At 39.1% G+C, this 19802-nt stretch overlaps 1 protein-coding gene across 14 annotated transcripts in view; it reads right to left on the minus strand.

The window, feature by feature from the left end:
• Nucleotides 1-19802, minus strand: part of LOC133501834 (pleckstrin homology domain-containing family A member 5-like) — a 90644-nt gene that overhangs the window by 29576 nt on the left and 41266 nt on the right. For 5 of the 14 annotated variants that reach the window (XR_009795298.1, XM_061821880.1, XM_061821879.1 and 2 more), the window contains one exon: nt 5354-5437. Coding sequence is in view for 8 of the 14 variants with exons in the window: in XM_061821880.1 (XP_061677864.1) it covers nt 5354-5437 (84 nt within the window). In the remaining 6 variants the exon portion in view is untranslated. The other 9 variants (XM_061821889.1, XM_061821890.1, XM_061821883.1 and 6 more) reach the window with 8 other exon arrangements.

Genomic DNA, 19802 nt, shown 5'->3' on the forward strand with positions numbered 1-19802 from the left:
TTGGAACTTTTAGCAAATGGGTAGCATTGGATTTTTCCGTGAACAGGGTACAGTGGAACTAATACGCCGAAATAATGTGTTGCTTGTTTAAACTGTCGCCATCATTAAAAATAAAAATGTAACATTAACCGTGAGTGAAGTGTGAAAATAAGATACCCACTGTCATTAGTAAATGGTGTTAACAATTGACAAATTCACAAATGATGAAGATATAATGCACAGCATAAGGAGTATCATTTTAAACACTTGAATTTTAGTTAACGTTAAATCGAGCTGAATGTCTAAGATCACATCACAATTAAAGACAGTGGTCGAACCTCAAGTCTTGTGCGACTTTAGACTTAAAAAAACAACAACTCAAAAGTGGGTTGGATTGTAATGTAAAATGTGTTCAACTTTCAAGGTTCCACCATAATTGATTATTGAGTATGGATAAGAACGTTAAAATCTTTTTTTTTTTTGTTGTCCTGTTTGGCTGTTAGGTCAAGCAGATAGGAAGATCAGTGTCCCTTTGATCCCGGAACAGTTTTACTGTGTCCCAGTGGCCTCTGTGGTTCCTTTTTATTCTGATGGATATTTTCTGAGAATTACAGTTGTTAAGTTGAACAGAAAGTTTTTAAATATTAGTGACAGAAAAAAAAGGAGAGTTAAGATTGTAAATTGTAAAAGAACACAACAAAACACAAGACACTCTCTGGAAACAAGAGGAAAGTGAAGAATTATATATCTAATACAATGACACACTGAATTCAAGTGTTTATGGGTCACCAATGCTACACCAGAAGTGAGAGAAGGTCAGGACAATATAGGATATGACCAGACAGGTTAGGGACAGGAGTGGAGGCATGCAGGACAGGGAGGAATCAATAATTCCAGTTCAGATATCTCAATGCCATCTGCTAGTTTAAAAAAAAATGTAGCTATAATCATGACTCTTTCCAGATTGGATTTATGTATAATTGATGAATGTCAGCGTTTGGTAATATTCAAGCAACTATTTGCTCTCAGCATGCACATGATCATGAGGAAAAAAGGTTGAAACATGTTCAGTAACGATAGAATGCTGAGACTGCCTGTCCTTGCAAGTGGGTTAGGCACATGGTTACACTGGACGTCAACACGAGCTGCAAAGCAGGAAACTCAAAAAAAAAAGAAGTGAAAGATATCTGTGGCATAAAGCTGTCTCAACACTCAAAGCGAACATTCGGAACAGAAAGTGGGTTATGTCACTTGTAATAGTGGCCCACTTTTTTTCTTGACTGGAATAATTTGGATGGCCTTTAAGTGAATCATTTTTTAGTTCTGATCATTTTTTCATTGCTTTATTTTATGTTATATAAATTAATTTATATACAATGGAACCTTGATAGAATTGGGGCAGGGCATTGCCCGTTATTGTATTGTAAATACAATAATGTTATTTTAGATACAAACCCAATTCCAATGACGTTGGGATGTTGTGTTAAACAGATTATAATAATTTGGAAGTCATGTTCAACCGATATTTAACTGAATACACTATATAGACAATATATTTAAATTTTAAAACTGGTGTAGTCCGCCTTTCACCCAATATTAGCTGACATAGGGTTAGGAAATACCATGACCCTTTGGAAGACGAGTGACTCGGGAAATGGATGGATGATAAACTTTGGTTTTAGTGAATAATCGCTAACTTAACTTAAATTTTAAGGCTGCAACAACTTTCCAAAAAGTTGGGACTGGTGGCAAAAGACTGAGAAAGTTGCGGAATGCTCATGAAATACCTGCTTGGAACATTCCATAAATGATTATTTGCTAAAAATAAACTTAACAGTTTAAACATTAAATACCTTGTCTTTGTACTGTATTCAATGAAATATAGGTGGAAAATGATTTGGGAATAATCAAGAAACTCTTTTTACAGTGGTACCTCTATTTATGAAATTAATTTGTTCCAGAAATCGTTTTGCAACGTGAATTTTTCCACAAGTAGAAGCGCTTTTTTCTTTTTTACATGTAAATAGCCATTCCATGCTATGGCGATAGCCCATGGGAGAGCAGATGTATCGCGCCACTTTCAAACCAAGTTACAGGATGTTTAAGTTCAGTGGAATTTAGGGCCTGCTAATTCTGCATCAAATTTTTCCTTTCGTATCCCGAATTTATCTTTGCAACTAGAGATAATATTTTTCCGAGGAGGTGCTTCGCAACCTGAATTTTTCGTTTCTAGAAACATTCATAAGTAGAGGTACCACTGTATTTGTGTTTAACACAACATTCTAACTTTAATGGAATTGGGGTGTAAATGATTGAAAAGGTATAAAACATTTTAGATTTTACCCAAACTTAGCAGCTGGTTTGCTTAGTCTTGGTGACATTGTTGAAAATAGTGATTAGCCGTTAGCTTGGAAGAAAAAAAAAAGACTGCTAGTTAAAGATCACTGATGAGTATGCACACTTCCTCTAGCAAACTAATCACTCATTGTACTAATACATCACACCTTAGCAGATCACAAACGAACTAATCACTTTTCAGTTCCTCAGTCCACCAGTTCATAGAACAAATAACTCAGTTCACCTAAGTCCTTCCTCTGCCTGCAGGGCAATGCCTGACGCTGGCTCCTCATTGGTCATTCAGCCAAGTATGTGACATTGCTGCCGAGTCGCAAATCATGACTGCCTCCGCCTGTACGTTGGCTCTTCATTGGTCATTCGCTGACAGAATGCTTCAACTGTTCAGTTTCTGCTCTCAGGAAACTCGTTCACCGCCCGCCAAGAAGTGGCGGCCAAGTAAATAGAAAATAATTTTATAAATTGATTCTGTTCAGTTCATTCACTAAAAACATTCTTACTTCTGAACGAAACGTTCACAAACATAAAAGTACTAGTTCACAGTGCTCATAGATGTCCTGGCCATACCAGTCCCCGAGGCGGCACGCACCTGCCGCATACCTGCGCCTCGTCTCTAGTAATCATATCCCAGTTATATAGAACCACACGTAAGGTCTGGCCTTTGCTACATCGTTGCTTCATGCCTCGTTCCCGCACTCTCGTAATCCCGTTCCTGATCTCCCGTGTACCGACTCCTGCCCACTGAACTGCCTCCTACGCCTGACGTTCTTGCTACTGCTGCTCCCATAGACTGCCTGCCTGATCCCCGACACTGGACCGGATAAACACTTTTCCCAAACTGCCTCTGCGTCTCCCGAGTCGTGCATTTGGGTCCAACCCCATGTTCTGGTCGTGACAATAGGCGAGTTGTTTTCATCAGCTTCAAGGAATTAATGTGATCCCTTGTTCCAAATCTGTTGCCACAAACGAATGGTTTGACAAACAAACCAAAAAAAAAAACTGTTAATGGACTAAAAACTTTGTGTTCCTAAATCCAGAGACTTGTGTTTCATATTCTCTTAGAGTTAAGACTGCTGCTATGTCACTCTTTCTGCACAGCACTTTATGCACAATATACAATGGACAGTACCAGCATCACCAAGGCCTGAAAATGTGCCACATTAAACATGCCAGCCACATTAGCACAGGAAGTCTTGGATGTAGTCATATTGTACATCTGTGAGTGTGCATCAGTCCAATTCTCTGCCTGTAATGCATGAAAAGGCTGTCAACAACAGTTTAAGTGACAAATGTAAACTCTTTTAGGACATATTATTCTGTCTCGGTGCTCTTGTTTTATCCCATATACGTAAGAATGGGGTTCGTCATATCGAGGTTCCACTGTAGTGTATAGTTTTTCCATTATTTGCTGGCTGGATGCTCCCTATTATAATGCCAAATTTGAGTGCAGTCACTTAAGTTTCCACATGGCCTCTTTATCCTTGCAGCAGACAAAATCCACATTTTCTCCTTGTTCATAGGTTATTTATAATACTTTCACTGAAAAACAGTCATATGCTGGAAGTTCACCATTGTATTTTTTATTTTTTTTACCAAGAGTGCAATCCAACGCACTTTTTTTGGTGCTTGTTTCCAGTTTAGCTGTCATCTTGCACCAGAATGTTGTGCCTATTTATGTGAGAAGCAGCAGAGAAGTGAGAGTAAGGCAGTGAGGGGAGGAATGTGTCAAGAGAGTGTAGTGCAACGCTTGTCGCACAACAAGAAGCCTCACAGGCAATGTGTCCATTTCTCTAGGTATCTGCATAAAATTCAAATGTTGAATTGATTTACACTCATTATAAGACACAGATGGTTGAATTATAATTCTAAGGTATAGGTTTCATTTTCCTGGAACAAATTAGAAAGGTTGGACTCTTTGAAATCAGTAAAATTGTAGCAATTTAGAGTCAACATCTTAATTGAAAGTTAAATCACAATCGCTTCAGAAGTCAAATATCCATGTTAACTGGGAAGGCTGGCAGTGAATGTCGTGGTCGAGGTTTTAGTTGTGACCTTTTTGGTTGACTCTGAGTTTCAAACTTTAATAACACTTCATTTTTATCCTGTACTCAAAAGACTAGTATCAATGGGCCCTGTCATTGCCTGCCAAATAGTTCAAGGTATACTGACTCTCGCCTACAATCAGCTAGGATAAGCTCCAGCACATTTGCAACCCAAGTAATGATAAAGAGTATGGAAAACGAATGAATGAATGGTATAATTGGAAATCTTGTGTGTGCACACATATGTGTGCATAATGTATATTTAATACAATTAGCATTGAAAGTGACACAAAACATGAGCTGCCATGGTGACTGTTTTTCAAATATCAAAGAACAAGACGTCATAGCTAAAAGAAGACACCTGTTTTAGTTAATTGTCAGTTGTGTATGTGAGTAAGACAAAAAAAAACGTGAATGCAGTTAATTGGAAAACAACAGTTCCACCGCCACTCAAAATCTCCGATTGTATGTTTGGCAAGTTGAGTGACTAATTTCGACAGCCATTCAGTGGCATATTAAGTTAATAACTCTTGAGAATTTGGAGCCATTCTCAGCGGACTCCAGGTGAGAGGTGGCACACAAGTGCACCAAAAAGATATAAAATATATAGATTGGTCAGAATGAAAATACTGTTTTGCTGAAATCGGGAGATCACATGGACTTAACATGGGTATTGGACTCATGACTTCCGAAAAGGTCACAAACTAGTCCGGGTCAAGAGGAACTGAATGTGAATCATCACATTCCAAGTGAGTGATGATTACGTGATACAAAGGCTGTTTTATTTTCCTCCCTTATCTACGAAATAATTGGCACACACTTATAGGCCTTGGAAGAACAGCCTTTGAATGATTAGAGCAGAGCTGCAATTAGAGGCAGGGGTGGAAAGGCATCGGAAGTTTGAACAGCATTTTGTTTTCGTGGAAATGTAACCCAGCGACATTCTGGAGAAAGAAAAAAAAAAATAAAAGACTTACTGTTCGTTGATGACAAAGATGCAGTTGTCTTGAGATGGCGAGCCTGAAACGGGATGCTTGCAAGTCACCTTTCGCTCATTATGGCTATGAAACAAAGAGTGAAATGGGGGAGAAAAGGTGAGAATGTATTGGACAACACTGTAGACAAATTTTTTATGGGCTTAGAAAATCAAGTAATCTGTACTTTACTGTGTTGTTATATTGTATATTCAAGATAATAATCACAAAGGGACAATAACTTTGAGGAAAATACAAATGTATGAAACATTTTTTGAAACATTCAGAGCAAAACATTAAAATCGAAGTGATCTGCCACCAATTTAAAAATTAAATTTTCATAATCTATGATGTTCTTTAGTCTGATTTAAGATCATTTGTGTTGGAAATGCGCAGGTTCAAGTTATTTTACTTTGTGTTTTATGCCTGTGAATTGACAGCCAGATTCCTCATTTATGTGTATTCAATATGTAACTACACTTTGCTCTGATTGGACAAATGTTATTCTTAATTTTAAATAAGAAAATAACTGATTGCTGATTGATCCTCAGTAATATCACAGCAACTTGTGGGTTGTGGCGGCCAAGGGTTCATAGGGAAGTGATCTTAAGCTCCTTCTATGTGGGGTCTTACTAGCATTGTGAGGGAGAATTTGACAAGTGTTGTGTTGTTGCCCCACGAAAGGGAAACGTGAGCTGACAGGGGACGTGAATGCCGCATTCACTTAAACATAACCGGCACGTGGCATTCATCGCACAAACACATGTTGGCAACAATGACCGCAAACTTTGCTATTTCATCAAGAGGTACAATGCTGTGAAGAGTACTAGACCCCTTTTCAAATTCTTATATTTTTGAAGTTCCTTTTAGTTCATCAAGAAAATGTAAATAGACAAATATAACCCATGTAAAATTAAATTGCTGTTTTTAACTTATTTCAATTATTTTGAAAAAAAAAACAAAACAAAAAAAAAAACACAGTGACCTGGCCTTATGTCAAAAAGTAAAAAAAAAAAATAAATAAAAAAAAATCCATGAATTAGTTAATTACTTAAACACTTGATTTTAATTCTTGTTGCTCAGAATGGTCAAAGTACTTATTAGGTTTATGGGGCCATTACTTTTTCCACACACAGCGCCTGGTAACTTATAAATATCCAAATATATTTTTTGCATTAATAAATGACATTGCCATTTAGAAACAGCATTATAAGTCCACTTGGGTCTAAATATGTCTGATATTTACATTTGTTTGATGATATTAAACACTGACTGGGAAACATAAAATAATATAAAAAAATATATAAAAAATTGATAAGGGGGCCAATACTTTTTTCAACAGCAGTGTATAGAAACTTTATATACTGTATTTGTTTAGCTTGGCGGGAGTCTGCCGTGTTGCCGTTCAGCTGAGTTAAATGAGTTAGCCCCAACCACAAAGTGGGAAGGTATATTAATATGCGAAACTATGTCACAACGATGATTTCAGAGCCACCTTTTTGCTGTTTTCTGGCTTTTGAATTCAATAAACAAAGACGATAGTTGTCAAAAGTGTGGCAGACTAATTGAGATCTATGTTATGCACTAAACAGGAGAACAAAAATTGATTTTGGTGGCACGAGACCTTTACATATAGTACTTATTGTAACCAGATGGGAGAGTAAACATAGGCTATAAGTTATGGACTCCATTAAGGTAAAGTAACGTCAATGCAAATAATATATATAATAAAATAAATAGTAATGGTAATAATCTACTGTCATAAGCATGAGGCAAGGGACTGGACCCAACTGCAGGACTCTGAGATAAGGACATGATGTTGAGAGTGGTTATATTCGAAACTGAGGTCACACGCAGGTAAGCAGTCCGAGATTGTATAGGCACAAAAAAACACAAGGCAAAAGGCAAGGTCCAAAAAACGTGAAACAAGGTCCGATGACTATGAGGCAAAACTTGGAAACGTGAACAAGACATAAAAAGACTATAGTGGCACAGGAACCCTGTGATGAAGGAAAGCACTACACAACGCTTGCGTACTCACGCACCATAGTGGAGTATACAATACACAGTAGCACAACGAACTGGCAAGTGCAGAAGACAAACTAAAGGCTGAAATTCCTGGTCCAATTCGTGTCCATGGAGCGCAGGTGTGGGACTCCTGCTTGAGGCAGCTCTGCTCAGGGCAGTGCCTTGGCCATGCTCCTGACACTTACAGCTTAGTTTCGGATGAGTTTGTATCACAACAACAGAATCCAAACAGAAAAGACCAAAACTGTTTCAAAAACTGTCTGGGGGAAAAAAAAAAAATCCTGAAATTCTAACAGCTCCCCATTCAGCTTCCCAAGACTTACTATGACTTCCATTGTTTGAAGAAATACTTCACTGCTGGATGATTTAGATGTAAAACAAAATATTGCAAAATTATTTAATTCCTATAACAGTCAAAAACTCCCACAATCTACAGTACAACGTGAGGGGAACTGTTTTGCCATCTTGTGGGGCATTCCTTCACTCATACTATGGTGCAACAAACACCAGACAAGTTATTTCTATCACAACATGTTTTGCATTCCAGGACACCAGCCACACACTCACTTGTTGGTCGCAGCCTTCCAGTAAAGTAGTCAATTGTGTGTAATGTGAATGGTCGGGGAGACATTACCAGCATCACCATACTTCACTGTCACTAATAAATCATGTTTTTACTGTGGATGAAAAAGAAAAAGAATAGATAATTGATTCCTTACTGAGCTTCATTGTATACAATTCTAATTCCAATGAAGTTGGGCTGAAGCTGGGACAGGAGGCAAAAAAGACAGAAAATTGAGGAATGATCATCAAACACCTAGTTGGAATATTCCACAGGTGACTGGGTTAATTGGGAGCAAGTTGGTTCCATGATTGGTTGTCAAAGGAGCGCCCTATATTGCTTAGTCATCCACAAGCAAAGATGTGACGAGGTTCACCTCTTTGTGAACAGGTGCTGATGAAAGAGTACAAGAGTTCAAAGACAATGTTCCTCAACGTCCAATTGAAAGGAATTAAGGGACTTTATCAGCTACGGTCCGTAATATAATTAAAAGTTTGAAGGAATCTGGAGAAATCACTGCAGGTAAGCGGCAAGGCTGAAAACCAACATTGAACGCCTGTGACCTTTGATCCCTTAGGCGGCACTGCATTAAAAAGCATATCACCACATGGGATCAGGAACACTTAAAAAAAAACAACGTCAGTAATTACAGTTCAGCGCAACATCCATAAGTGCAACATAAAATGCTACTATGCAAAATAAAATCCATTTATCCACAACACCCAGAAACACTGTCTGCTTCTCTGGGCCCGAGCTCATCTAAAATGTACTGATGAAAAATGGAAAAATGTTATGTGGTCAGACGATTCCACATTTCACATTTTTTGGGGAAGTTGTTGACGTCGTGTCCTCCGGTCCAAAGAGGAAAAGAATATTCGGAGTGTTATGGAGACAAAGATCAATACCCAGCATCTGTGCGGGTATGGAGCTGTGTTAGTGCCAGTGGCATGGGTAATTTACACATCTATGAAGGCACCATTAATGCTGAAAGATACATATGGGTTTTATAGAAACGTATGCTGCCTTCCAAGCAACCAATTTTTCATGGACACCCGTGTTTATTTCAGCAAGACAATTCCAAACCATATTCTGCACGTGTTATAACAGTGTGGCTTCGTAGTAAAACACTACAGGTACTAGATTAGCCTACCTCCTATTGAAAATGTGTGGCGCATTATGAAGCCAAAAATACAACAATGGAGACCCCTAACTGTTGAACAACTGAAGCTTTACATCAAGAAAGAATGGGAAAGAATTCCCATGACAAAAGGTCAACAATCGGTGTCCTCAGTTCCCAAACGTTTACTGAATGTCGCGAAAAGAAAGGGTGATGCAACTCATGCGTTGCAGCCATAACATTCTATATTAATGACTATTTGCTAAAAACAAAGTTTATAAGTTTGTACATTAAATATCTTATCATTGGAGTGTATTCAGTGAAATATAGGTTGAACATGATTTACAAATGGCGGCATGGGGGCTCAGCTGGTAAAGCGGTGGACTCACAGTTCTGAGGTCCTGGGTTCAATCCCCGACCCGTCTGTGTGGAGTTTGCACGTTCTCCCCGTGCCTGCGTGGGTTTTCTCCGGGCACTCCGGTTTCCCCCCCAGATCCCAAAAACATGCAACATTAATTGGACACTCTAAATTGGCCCTAGGTGTGATTGTAAGTGCGGCTGTTTGTCTCGATGTGCCCTGCTATTGGCTAGCAACCAGCACAGGGTGTACCCCGCCTCCTGCCCTTTGACAGCTCGGATAGCCTCCAGCACTCCCAGCGACTCTCGTGAGGATAAGCGGCAAGGAAAATGGATACATGGATGATTTGAAAATCTTTGTATTCTGTTTTTATTAGTTGAACACAACATCCCAACTTCACTGGAATTGGGTTAGTAAATATAGCATATTGTCAGTCATTTCATTTTGATAAAAGTAGTTTAGTAACTGCCGAAGATTGTCAATTTAGAGTAAAGCCCAAAGTGACTGAGTGCAGGAACAATTAAACATGAATTTACGTCAAATAAGCAAAAAAAAAGCAATGTCAACAACAGTCTTTGGGAATGTGGCCTCCTTCATGTGCTTTTACATTTTTACTCATTCAGGCTCCACTATCAACAGAAGGGAGTCAAACTGCAGCCCAAAAATAACACAGCCTTTAAACACGGGCTTCTCGTGTGCTGAAAAGAGCAAATACCAAAAGTGAAATAGGGGGTTTGGTTTCAGTTTAGCATGGAGAGTAATAGTCTCCACAGTTCTGGTCCATAATTACAGGAGGCACTGTTGGCTGCAGAGCTCTGTGTGGTCTGGGGACAGACAAATAGCACCATTATTCACGATTATCCCTTTACACATAGTTTTTGCCTCATAGGTTGGCTGACACTTGAAAGAATGTCAGAATTGACACTAGTGACAGACCCACTAGCGATACAAAAGCTACATTTTAAATGGGTTGGTCATAATACAGCACATTTAAAAACAAAACATGCATTAATGCATGTACCATATATTAGATAAAATATGAGATGAGTTTAATTTAGTTCAGTCAAAATTATCTCAATGTATTGTATATAAACCACTTAAGTTCTTGAACTTATTTGATGAAGATTCTGTAGTTTAGACACAGCAGCTACAAACAGCATTACAGTGAGCTTATGCTAATTCTCCACCTTGTACCTCATGAAAAACAGTCTGATATTAATGAAATCATAAAGGTAATACATAACAGCACAATTGGGAGTCTACAAAGAGCATCTGCTTCCTCTGTTCCAGGCTTCAACAGCATGACCACATTGCTCTGTCTCTATAGTTACGACAAATACTTGAACTTGATATAGTGATGTGGTATTGGCCGAAAAATGCAATGACCTTGATATAAATGAGTTTGCCAAGTCTGTGGGTTTCGCAATGTTCACTTTCGAGAACACTGGAATATTTTAACTCTATTTGCCATTTTTGATCACACTACTGCTTTAAGACTAATGTTGAATTCCAGCAAGAACAGTCTAATTCAACCGCTGCCCTCTTACATAAAGTGCTAAATGAAAAGAAAAATATGTAGGCAAGATCATCTTGTAATTTATTAGAAGGTCACATTTTCTGATAGCTTCAAACTTCCAACTAACCTTTCTCATTTGTAACCACAGCATATCACTTGACTCTACAAGTAAAACAATTGTTAAGGCTTGCAGATGTGTTTACTGACATGTATTCAAGGGTTAAGGTTTTTTAGAGGGGCTGCGGAGAACCAAAGAGTCAAAACTCATATGGAGGTAAACTACTTGAGAAAGTCCTCAACATTACTAACACAACTATATGGAAGGATGGTTGCTAAACTTCATTGTCAAGCACAGAGTTTATAAAGCAACGTGATGCTGTGTGTGGGCCAGAAAATGCAGGATGAGATATTTCTGTACACAAATTTGAGTTTGACTGCACTCTGACTCAGAAGGAGCACCCCCATGGATTACAGTGAATGATCAGGAGTGAAATGACTTCAGTTGCCGCACTTAGGAAGCAGGGAGTCTCACACTTATCAAAATGAATACAATAAATAGTGCAACAGTCAAACATACAGTGGAACCTCGAAATTCAAAAGCCCCATGACATCATCAAAATTTAGAATGAAAAAGAACATATTGGGAGCAAAACGTCGCTAAAGTCATGGATCTCATCACAATAACTCTGCAAATCTAGCTTCATTGAGCATTTAAGCATTTAACTAACCTAACATACCTTAATTTCTCATGTATAATGCGTACAATTTTCCAAAAATATTTATAAAAAAAGTAGAGTGCATTATATATAGGTATAGATTTGAAATAAAAAGAAAATCACACTCTATAGCCATACACAGGTACACGGGGGGTTAAAAAGGTCTACATGTAACATTTCAATATTATATTCGATGTCTTATGTTACACATTTATATGTATTACAGGAATGTGCGCCACCAGCCTGAGCTTCCTGACCTGCACGCGAGAGTTTGCCATTTTACGTTCATTTAGCGTAGCATATTTGTTGCTACTGCACCAAACATCAGAATTGGTTGCTCGTGAGTTTGTTTTAATTTAAACTCAGACAAAAAATGTCGACAAGGGCTTTTAATGCAGCCGCTTTTAAAAGTGTCATCACTCCTGCCTGTATAGGAACCAAAAGAAAAACTGTGACACAATGCATTATATCAAGTCACCATCATATTATCTTACAGTATTGAAAAGTTGTACTGTACACGCATCTTTGATGTGATAGTATAAGGTAAATCTATACATGAATTTTCCATACCACTTATCCTCACTAGAATCATGGTTGTGCTGGAGTCCATCCCAGCTGACTCTGGGTGAGAGGTGGGGTACACGCTGAACTGGTCTCGAGCCAATCGCAAGGCACATAAAAACAAACACTCACTCACACCAACGTGCAAGTCAGAGTTTTCAATTAACCTACTTTTTGGGATGTGTGGGGTTCAGCATTTTAACAATTTTATGTTGTTGCTAACACAACATCCCATAAGATCTTAAGAAGGGGTAGTACTTGTAGTACTTCCCAAGGAAAATGGGTTTAAATTCAGTCAAATCACACAATCTACCATCTTATTATATCCAATCACAGCTTCTTTCAAAAAAATAAATCTTTAGCCAGTCTTCAAAAGAATAAAAAGACAAAAGTGACTTAATACTACATAACAGAAGCCAGGGCCTCGCGACAGATTGTGAATATTAGACCATTCTCGACAGAAGCTGCTATTACAAAAATAAATATAGGAGGGTGAAATTAATAACACATCTAGTGACTAAACTTAGCAACAACCCCATTTACAATGGCAGATGTGGTCTCTGGTCCCCACAGTCAGCATTAGGTTTGGAGTTTCTTCATGTGGGTGCCCACAAAATGCAACATATGGTAACATTTTTCTGCTTCTCAAAAGGCAAAAACATGACATGGTCTTCACATTTCTTTATTTAGTAAGAATTCTTTTAAAGGAAAAAGTTGGTTTCTGAGGTGGATCTGGCCAAAGAAGCCCTCTTGGCAATAGATGAAGAGGTGGAGAACCTGGGGTAACATGATGAGCTGACAGCCTCACAGCGGGGAGGGGCAGGGCAGCGTCTTGGATTCTGGACTGTCTTGTCCATAATAATGAGCAGTGAAATTCAGTAATGGGGAGCTTAAGGTCTTAGGGTCAACACATCACAGGCTTAGCTTTTATTGCTCTGGGTGGGTCTTTGTTTCTTTATTCCCCTTCTTCTACTAGGTCAAGCACTAACAACTGAAGCCCCCAAGAGGCTCTCAACACTGGAAGTGTCCTAACAGCAAAACATGTTATTTTAACAACAGAGGTTAGAGGCCCTGACGGCAGCTCCTTTCTCGAAATATTTCACTTGAAAACCATCCCAAACCTGGAATCGTTACTTCAAATACTTTTTGAGCATTAAGGGGGAAATTCCTAATGCTTGAGCTGGAATGGAAAAACTGAATCACATTTGAACTGCTTAACTGATCTTCTAATGTCATTTGAAAGTTTGTGGTTACATACAACATATGCATATGGAAATGAAAGCTGCTTCAGGCCAACTCTGTATTTAATAAGTGCAGGTCAGGCCAGACAGCCAGCCTGCTTCCCTGAGGACATGATCTAACAACAGCCACTGCATAGATGGGTTGTTTTAAATCAGTACTTCCCACAGTGGGATGTACTGGCCAGTGGGATCCCATCGTTCCTCTGGCACGAGTGCGCTGGTCAAATTTTATGACCCTATTTAAAAAGTCTCCATGATATACTGTACAATCCAGGTTCCTCACACCATAACCTTGCTTCCTATCTGAACCAGCCACAAGCCACTCTCCATTCACATCTGTATGAAGACATTAATCACCTAATGCGACTGCTCGTGTGAAAAGAACTCATTATTATCATTATCTGTGGAAGTATAATGGACCTCTAAGGTTGAACACGATAGGTTACAAGGAGATGTTAGGCCACTGTTTGCACTGTTTTTATTTGTTTGCATTTAATACTGTTTTCCCCCACAGGAAATAATGGAAATACAAATCAGTTCCTGGGCCAAACTCTTAATACCCCAAGACCTTTATTGACCGTGCACACTTTTTTTTAAGCTACATCTTTGAGTAACATCTCTTTACTAGAGTTGTGGCTTGTATGATATCTTCTCGTAAGTAACATTTTGGCTAGCAACACAAGGCAAAAAACTTCCTGGCCAACAGCTCGTAACTCGAAATACTCATAAGTTGGGGGCACTGATCATTCAAGGTACCACTGTACTGCAAGAGCACTCGGGTCTTGCTCGGTCGATTGCAAGCCCCCTGCTTCTAACTTTCATGTGTATTTTTCTCTTCTCAAATGTTTCTACTCTTCTTTTGGGACTGACTTGAAAGTTTTGCAAATCATTTGATGCTTGCACATTACAGGTCTCCTGAGATTTTCTGAGGTCAATATCCTTACAGTTTATATTATGCATTGCTGCAATACATACATACGTAAGACTGCTGGATATCCCCTCACGAGTGTTTGATGTTGGAGGCTCTACTGTAAAGTATCCAGATTAAATACCAGACAAGGTGACAGGTGGAGGACTTCAGATAGTTTATAGTCTCTCAGTGGTAACACGTTTCCTTGTAAAATCTTAAATCTGAACCTATTAAAGTTGAAAGGAGGTGAGGTAGTACCATATATGAGTGCCCTCAGCTCTGGCTGAAAGGAGTTTAACTGCAGAGGAACTCCTCAATACCAAATGGACATTGGCAAGAGGTATGAATAGCCCTCCTCACAAAAGCTGGACTGAATAAGCAGTTTGGATGAGAGCATGTGGGGGGCAACAGAAGAAAAGCCCCAAAACACAAAACGGCTTTGCAGCAACCCCCTACCCCACCCCCATGAGATAGGCCACCTCAAATCCAGCAAGTGCTGCCACAAAACTGCAAAGCTGTACACTAATATATTTATGATGCTAAAGCCCATTGTGTGCCATCACCACACATTTTAAGCCTTGACTTTCACCTTTCAACCTTTTCACCTAATGACAGAAAACAATTGCTCATTCTGGCTACAAATCTATTTTTTTTTTGTCTAAATAACTCAATTTGCCACCCCTTGAGGCAATACTGACTGTGTTAAAAGTGTCAAGGTGACACAATTGAACAGGCGATTTGAGCGAATTTGAGCGCCATGGTGACGAGCTGCCGTCTGAAGAAAAATATAAAACAAAAGGGATATTCATTTGGTTACAGTATAGTGAAAAGAGCAATACAATAAAACAATTTCCTACTGAGCTGTATTGGACTGTAGTGCCATTGTAAGACAAAGTAAAACCTGTACACCCAAAATAGTATTCAGACAATCTAATCAAGGTCAACTTCTTAAAGAAATAGATGAAGACAGAGGCTGGGACAACAAAGTCTCAGTGGCGGCTATTCGGAAGTGCATTACTGTAACATTAAAGAAAGGAAAATTATACGACACACTATGCTTGAGTCAAACTGAGACTTGACTGCAGCAGGGTGGTAAATACAGGTCACAGGAGGACTTTGACTTGACAAAAAGATGATTGGATGAAATTGAGCTGTCGCTGTTTATCCTCTCATGACTCAAAGCCTAAAATCAAATCAGACGCTTCCCCCCGCTGCGACTGATGCGTTCTGTCCGGTAAGCTGGCCAAGCAATTAGCAGTGCAACCCGCCTGTGCATCTGCATGGCTGCTAATCCGCTGGTTAATGAGGGCGCAACTACAAATTTAATTCATTTGAATTCTCCATCGAAGCAGCTCAATTTCCTCTACCAAGACGTTGGCTGATGTTCTGGCCCAGTCTTCAATGAGAAAGTGCCCCCCAGAGATCCACACAGACCACTATCAATGTTTTCAACATTGATGAGTAAATACACTAAACTCACATCAGTTTTTGGTATAGTTTTAGCTCCTGAACTGAACAATAATTTGTGTTTTAATTAATTTCAACCCTTTAAAATTGCATACAGTCAGTTAGACTGAGAAAAGACAAACATCTGCTTTGACACACAAAACACAACAAATGGTAGCCACAGACAATAAAATGTAGTGTAGAGTGACATTATACTGCTTGGAGTTTGTTTGAGGCTCAGCCAGTGTAGAATGGGCTGATAACATCAAGTCTGCAAACACAAAGTGGAAAGCCACTTCAATTTATTTTTAAAGGACTCCATGCATAACAGCCAACACTATCCACAAAAGTAAACACGGTGCTGTACAATGCCTTGCTTGTGATGCTTGATAACATAGTAATTCTGTATCGATGTCCTTTGGCTGGTTTGTAGAGAATGAGTGGATTAATTATAGTATATAACAAACAATAATTAGCCAATAAAAGCACCAAAAGATCAGCTGCAGCCAGAATCCACAATCACCATCAGATGGAAGTGTCCTGTGTAAAACTATGGCTTACAATAACTACTCACTGCATGGAATCAAAAAGACCCACAAAAGGGATCTATACAATACTACTTAATCAGAACGGCAAGCTCACTATTTAGCGTAAAATGATTTAATCCCCATCCATCCTTTTTCCACAAAGCTTACTCTCATTAGGGTCATTGGATCTTATCCTGGCTGACTTTGCATGAAAGACTGGTTACAGCACACCCTGGCCTGGTCGCCAGCCAATCCGTGTTTTTTTTTTTTTTTGTTTGTTTGTTTTTTGGGAGTGACGAATGAAACAGTTTGTTTCAATAAATACAAACTAATGTTAACCATTAGTTTGCAGTGAATTACTGTACCTGCACACTGTATTACGACTATTTTATCATGAATGTGTTCACCAATCCAAATGCAACTCCAGATAACATCAAAAAGCCTCTGATGCACAATATTTAATTTCATATAATTCTAACATGCGTAGTGATGTACTGAACCATCCCCTTTATAGCACAATTTTCGTGACGACCTGCTTTGGGGTTGTTTTTTTTTCCTTTTCATACTTACACTACAAACCCTCCGTGGCGTTCACGCAGTTCAAGATCCTCATGAAGCTTTAAAAAAAAAAAAAAAAAGTCAAGAAATGAGCTCTGCTAATCCGGTAAAAAGAAAAAACAAGTCGCACAGTTAGTTTCTTGTTATTTAGAAGTCGAAGTGCTGTTGCCTGTTCGCCCCGCAGCTGTGCTATCAAGACCTCCTCCTCGTGCTGACTGACGAGCAGCGCGCGCAGGACTGCAGGCGCACATACGAGCGCGCGCGCGCACGCACGCTGGAGTGAAACCCGAGAGGCGGTGACGTCACCGCCCGGATGTGAAGCAAGGTGCACGTTGCAGTCTCTGCAAGCATGGGCTCGGATAATACATACGCAATGACCGCATGATACCGTAGTGTTGTGACAGGAGACATAAATCGATACTACAATGATACAATCATACAAACTTATCGTATGCTTTATAAAAATTAATTATAAATTACATCTACTATTGACAGATGAGTTTATAGTGTTTCTCCTTTTTATATTTTAACAAAAATGTCAATTTACATTCATTTGTATACTCAATAAAGCGAGTTAAAAACAAAAAGCAGACGTTTCCCTTCTTTGAGACTTATCTAAAAAAAAAAAGTTAAATCTAGTTCTAGTTATTCAAAGTTATTGTAAATGTAAAACAATTGAGGCTAATTTGGATAAAATCGTTCATTGAATAGGTCTTTAAAAGAGGTATTTGATGTGCTTTCATCACAAAAGCAGCAGCGCAGTCTGTAACACTAAAAAATAAAAAAGATAACTCCATGAAATGTAAATAATATACCATTATTTGCATATTTTGTTATCTATGAGAGAGAGCAACCATAACCACAATGTGTCCCTTGACTTGACACACCTGTTCTTGATTATACCAAAAATAACCATAATCCTTCACAATAATGCCACTATTAAGAGATATTGACATCTGCCCATCTGTTTTCTATACCAGTTGTCCAGGGGCTGAGCTGGAACCTGGCCAAACTAACTTGGGGTGAGGGGCAGGGGCACAGAGACTGGTTGCCTCTAAGTCAATTGCAGGACACAATTTGACAAATTACAATTCACACTTGTATTCACACCTCTGCATAATTTGGAGAACCTAACGTACGTGTTTTGGGAATGTGGGAGGAAGATATTGGAGAGAACCCACGTCAGCAAAGGCGGAACATGCAAACTACACAAAGGAAGGCCAGATCAGAGATTCACACCTCAAATCAAATGCTGAGTACTTTTCGCCAAAATCTTTATCAGTTTTAGTCCTTCTTTGCAGCCAATTCAACAGATCAAAAAAATCAACAATACAAACACAAATAATTAATGGCTGTAGATGTCATTAAAAAAGACAACATATACGCGTTACCATGATTATGTATGGCCAGTCAATTTTTGTTTCCCTATCCATCCATTTATTTTCTGAGCCGCTTATCCTCACAAGGGTCAGCTATCCCAGCTATCTTCAGGCAGGAGGCGGGGTACACTGTGAACTGGTTGCCAACCAATCACAGTGTCGGCTAATAATTTGAACAGATTTTAAACAGCATACACATCTAAAATTATAGGTTCGATTGAATATGCAGCATACTATACTGAACAGTATACTTTCACTCCCTAGTAGTTTTTTTTTTTTTTATCTTGCATGTAATGTCTCGAGCGTAGCTGCACCTCCGTTGGCTCATTCTTCAGCAAGCCCTGACAAAGGTGGCCTGTTGAGAAAATAAATATGGTTTCTCTGAACTGTGAATGGCTCATCCCAAAACTATTTGACTCCCCTCTGATGAAGTGGTTGTGAATGTGTTGCACACAACTCAGAGGAACTATCTAGCTGCATCATATTCCATGACCACTGAGAGAGAGAGCGAAAGAAAAAAAAAAGAGAACAATACAAAATTAAAACCTGCTTTTACCAGAAACTCATCCTAGAGTGCATTGACTGCCGCTTGTATCACATCTTATTAATCATCTCATTAAAATGTGAATGTGTTCCTGATGTTGTGTCCTTTCTAAATACCGGAAATACAGTAACTGGTAAATCACTGGGAAACATAAATAAATATGAAATAGGTTCAATTAAGGAACCTGCAATCATTGAAAAGATGAAACCCCAGATAATGACCTTGTCCCCTGCCCAGTAGTCAAACAGCTCTTCCGGCCATCACCCTGTTATTAGCAGTCAGCGGAGCACGAAGACATTTCCAACCAGTCAATACACTTTTGGCGGTTACTTTTCTCCCACACTCACTATTGGTCCTCCAAGAAGCCCAGGGCAGCCCGCACCACCTGCACAGACTGAGAGACATCGGATTTAGCCACCACTTGGGACATAGAATGAACACCATATCTGGACGATATGTGGTATGATATTCAGTGGCTGGGTCCTTCAAGAAAGAATCCTTGGCAAAGGATCGTGTGTTCCAACACAGAGAAAAAGGTGTCAGAGGCAAATGTCAAAGCAAGCTGTTCAGCCATCTGTGTAAGTGCAGTCTTGCTTCAAGAGAGAATATCTTTCTATCCAGGATAGCAGAAACCTTGCTTGCTATCACTGCTCACATCAAACACTGGTCTACTGCAGTTTTTCTCCCCACAGACAAACCCTTTGTGTTACTAGAAAACCTTATCAAGCATACTCAAAGCACTCATGAAAAGATGAATCGCTATTCATCAAAATAAAACTAGTAGGAAATTGATGTTGCCTTGATACGAAAACTACTTGCAGTTCTAATTGCATTCAAGCATTTGACAAATTGGCTCACTAAGGGCACAATATAAGATGTGCAGCCCCAGAAACAACAATATTAATGAAAAGTACATAGAGCGGGTGGCACATCTGAGGACTGGTTAGTGCATCTGTCTCACAGTTTTAATAACCCAGGTTCAAATCAAG

The sequence above is a fragment of the Syngnathoides biaculeatus genome, chromosome 6, assembly GCF_019802595.1.
Source record: "Syngnathoides biaculeatus isolate LvHL_M chromosome 6, ASM1980259v1, whole genome shotgun sequence".
Taxonomy (NCBI): Eukaryota; Metazoa; Chordata; class Actinopteri; order Syngnathiformes; family Syngnathidae; genus Syngnathoides; species Syngnathoides biaculeatus.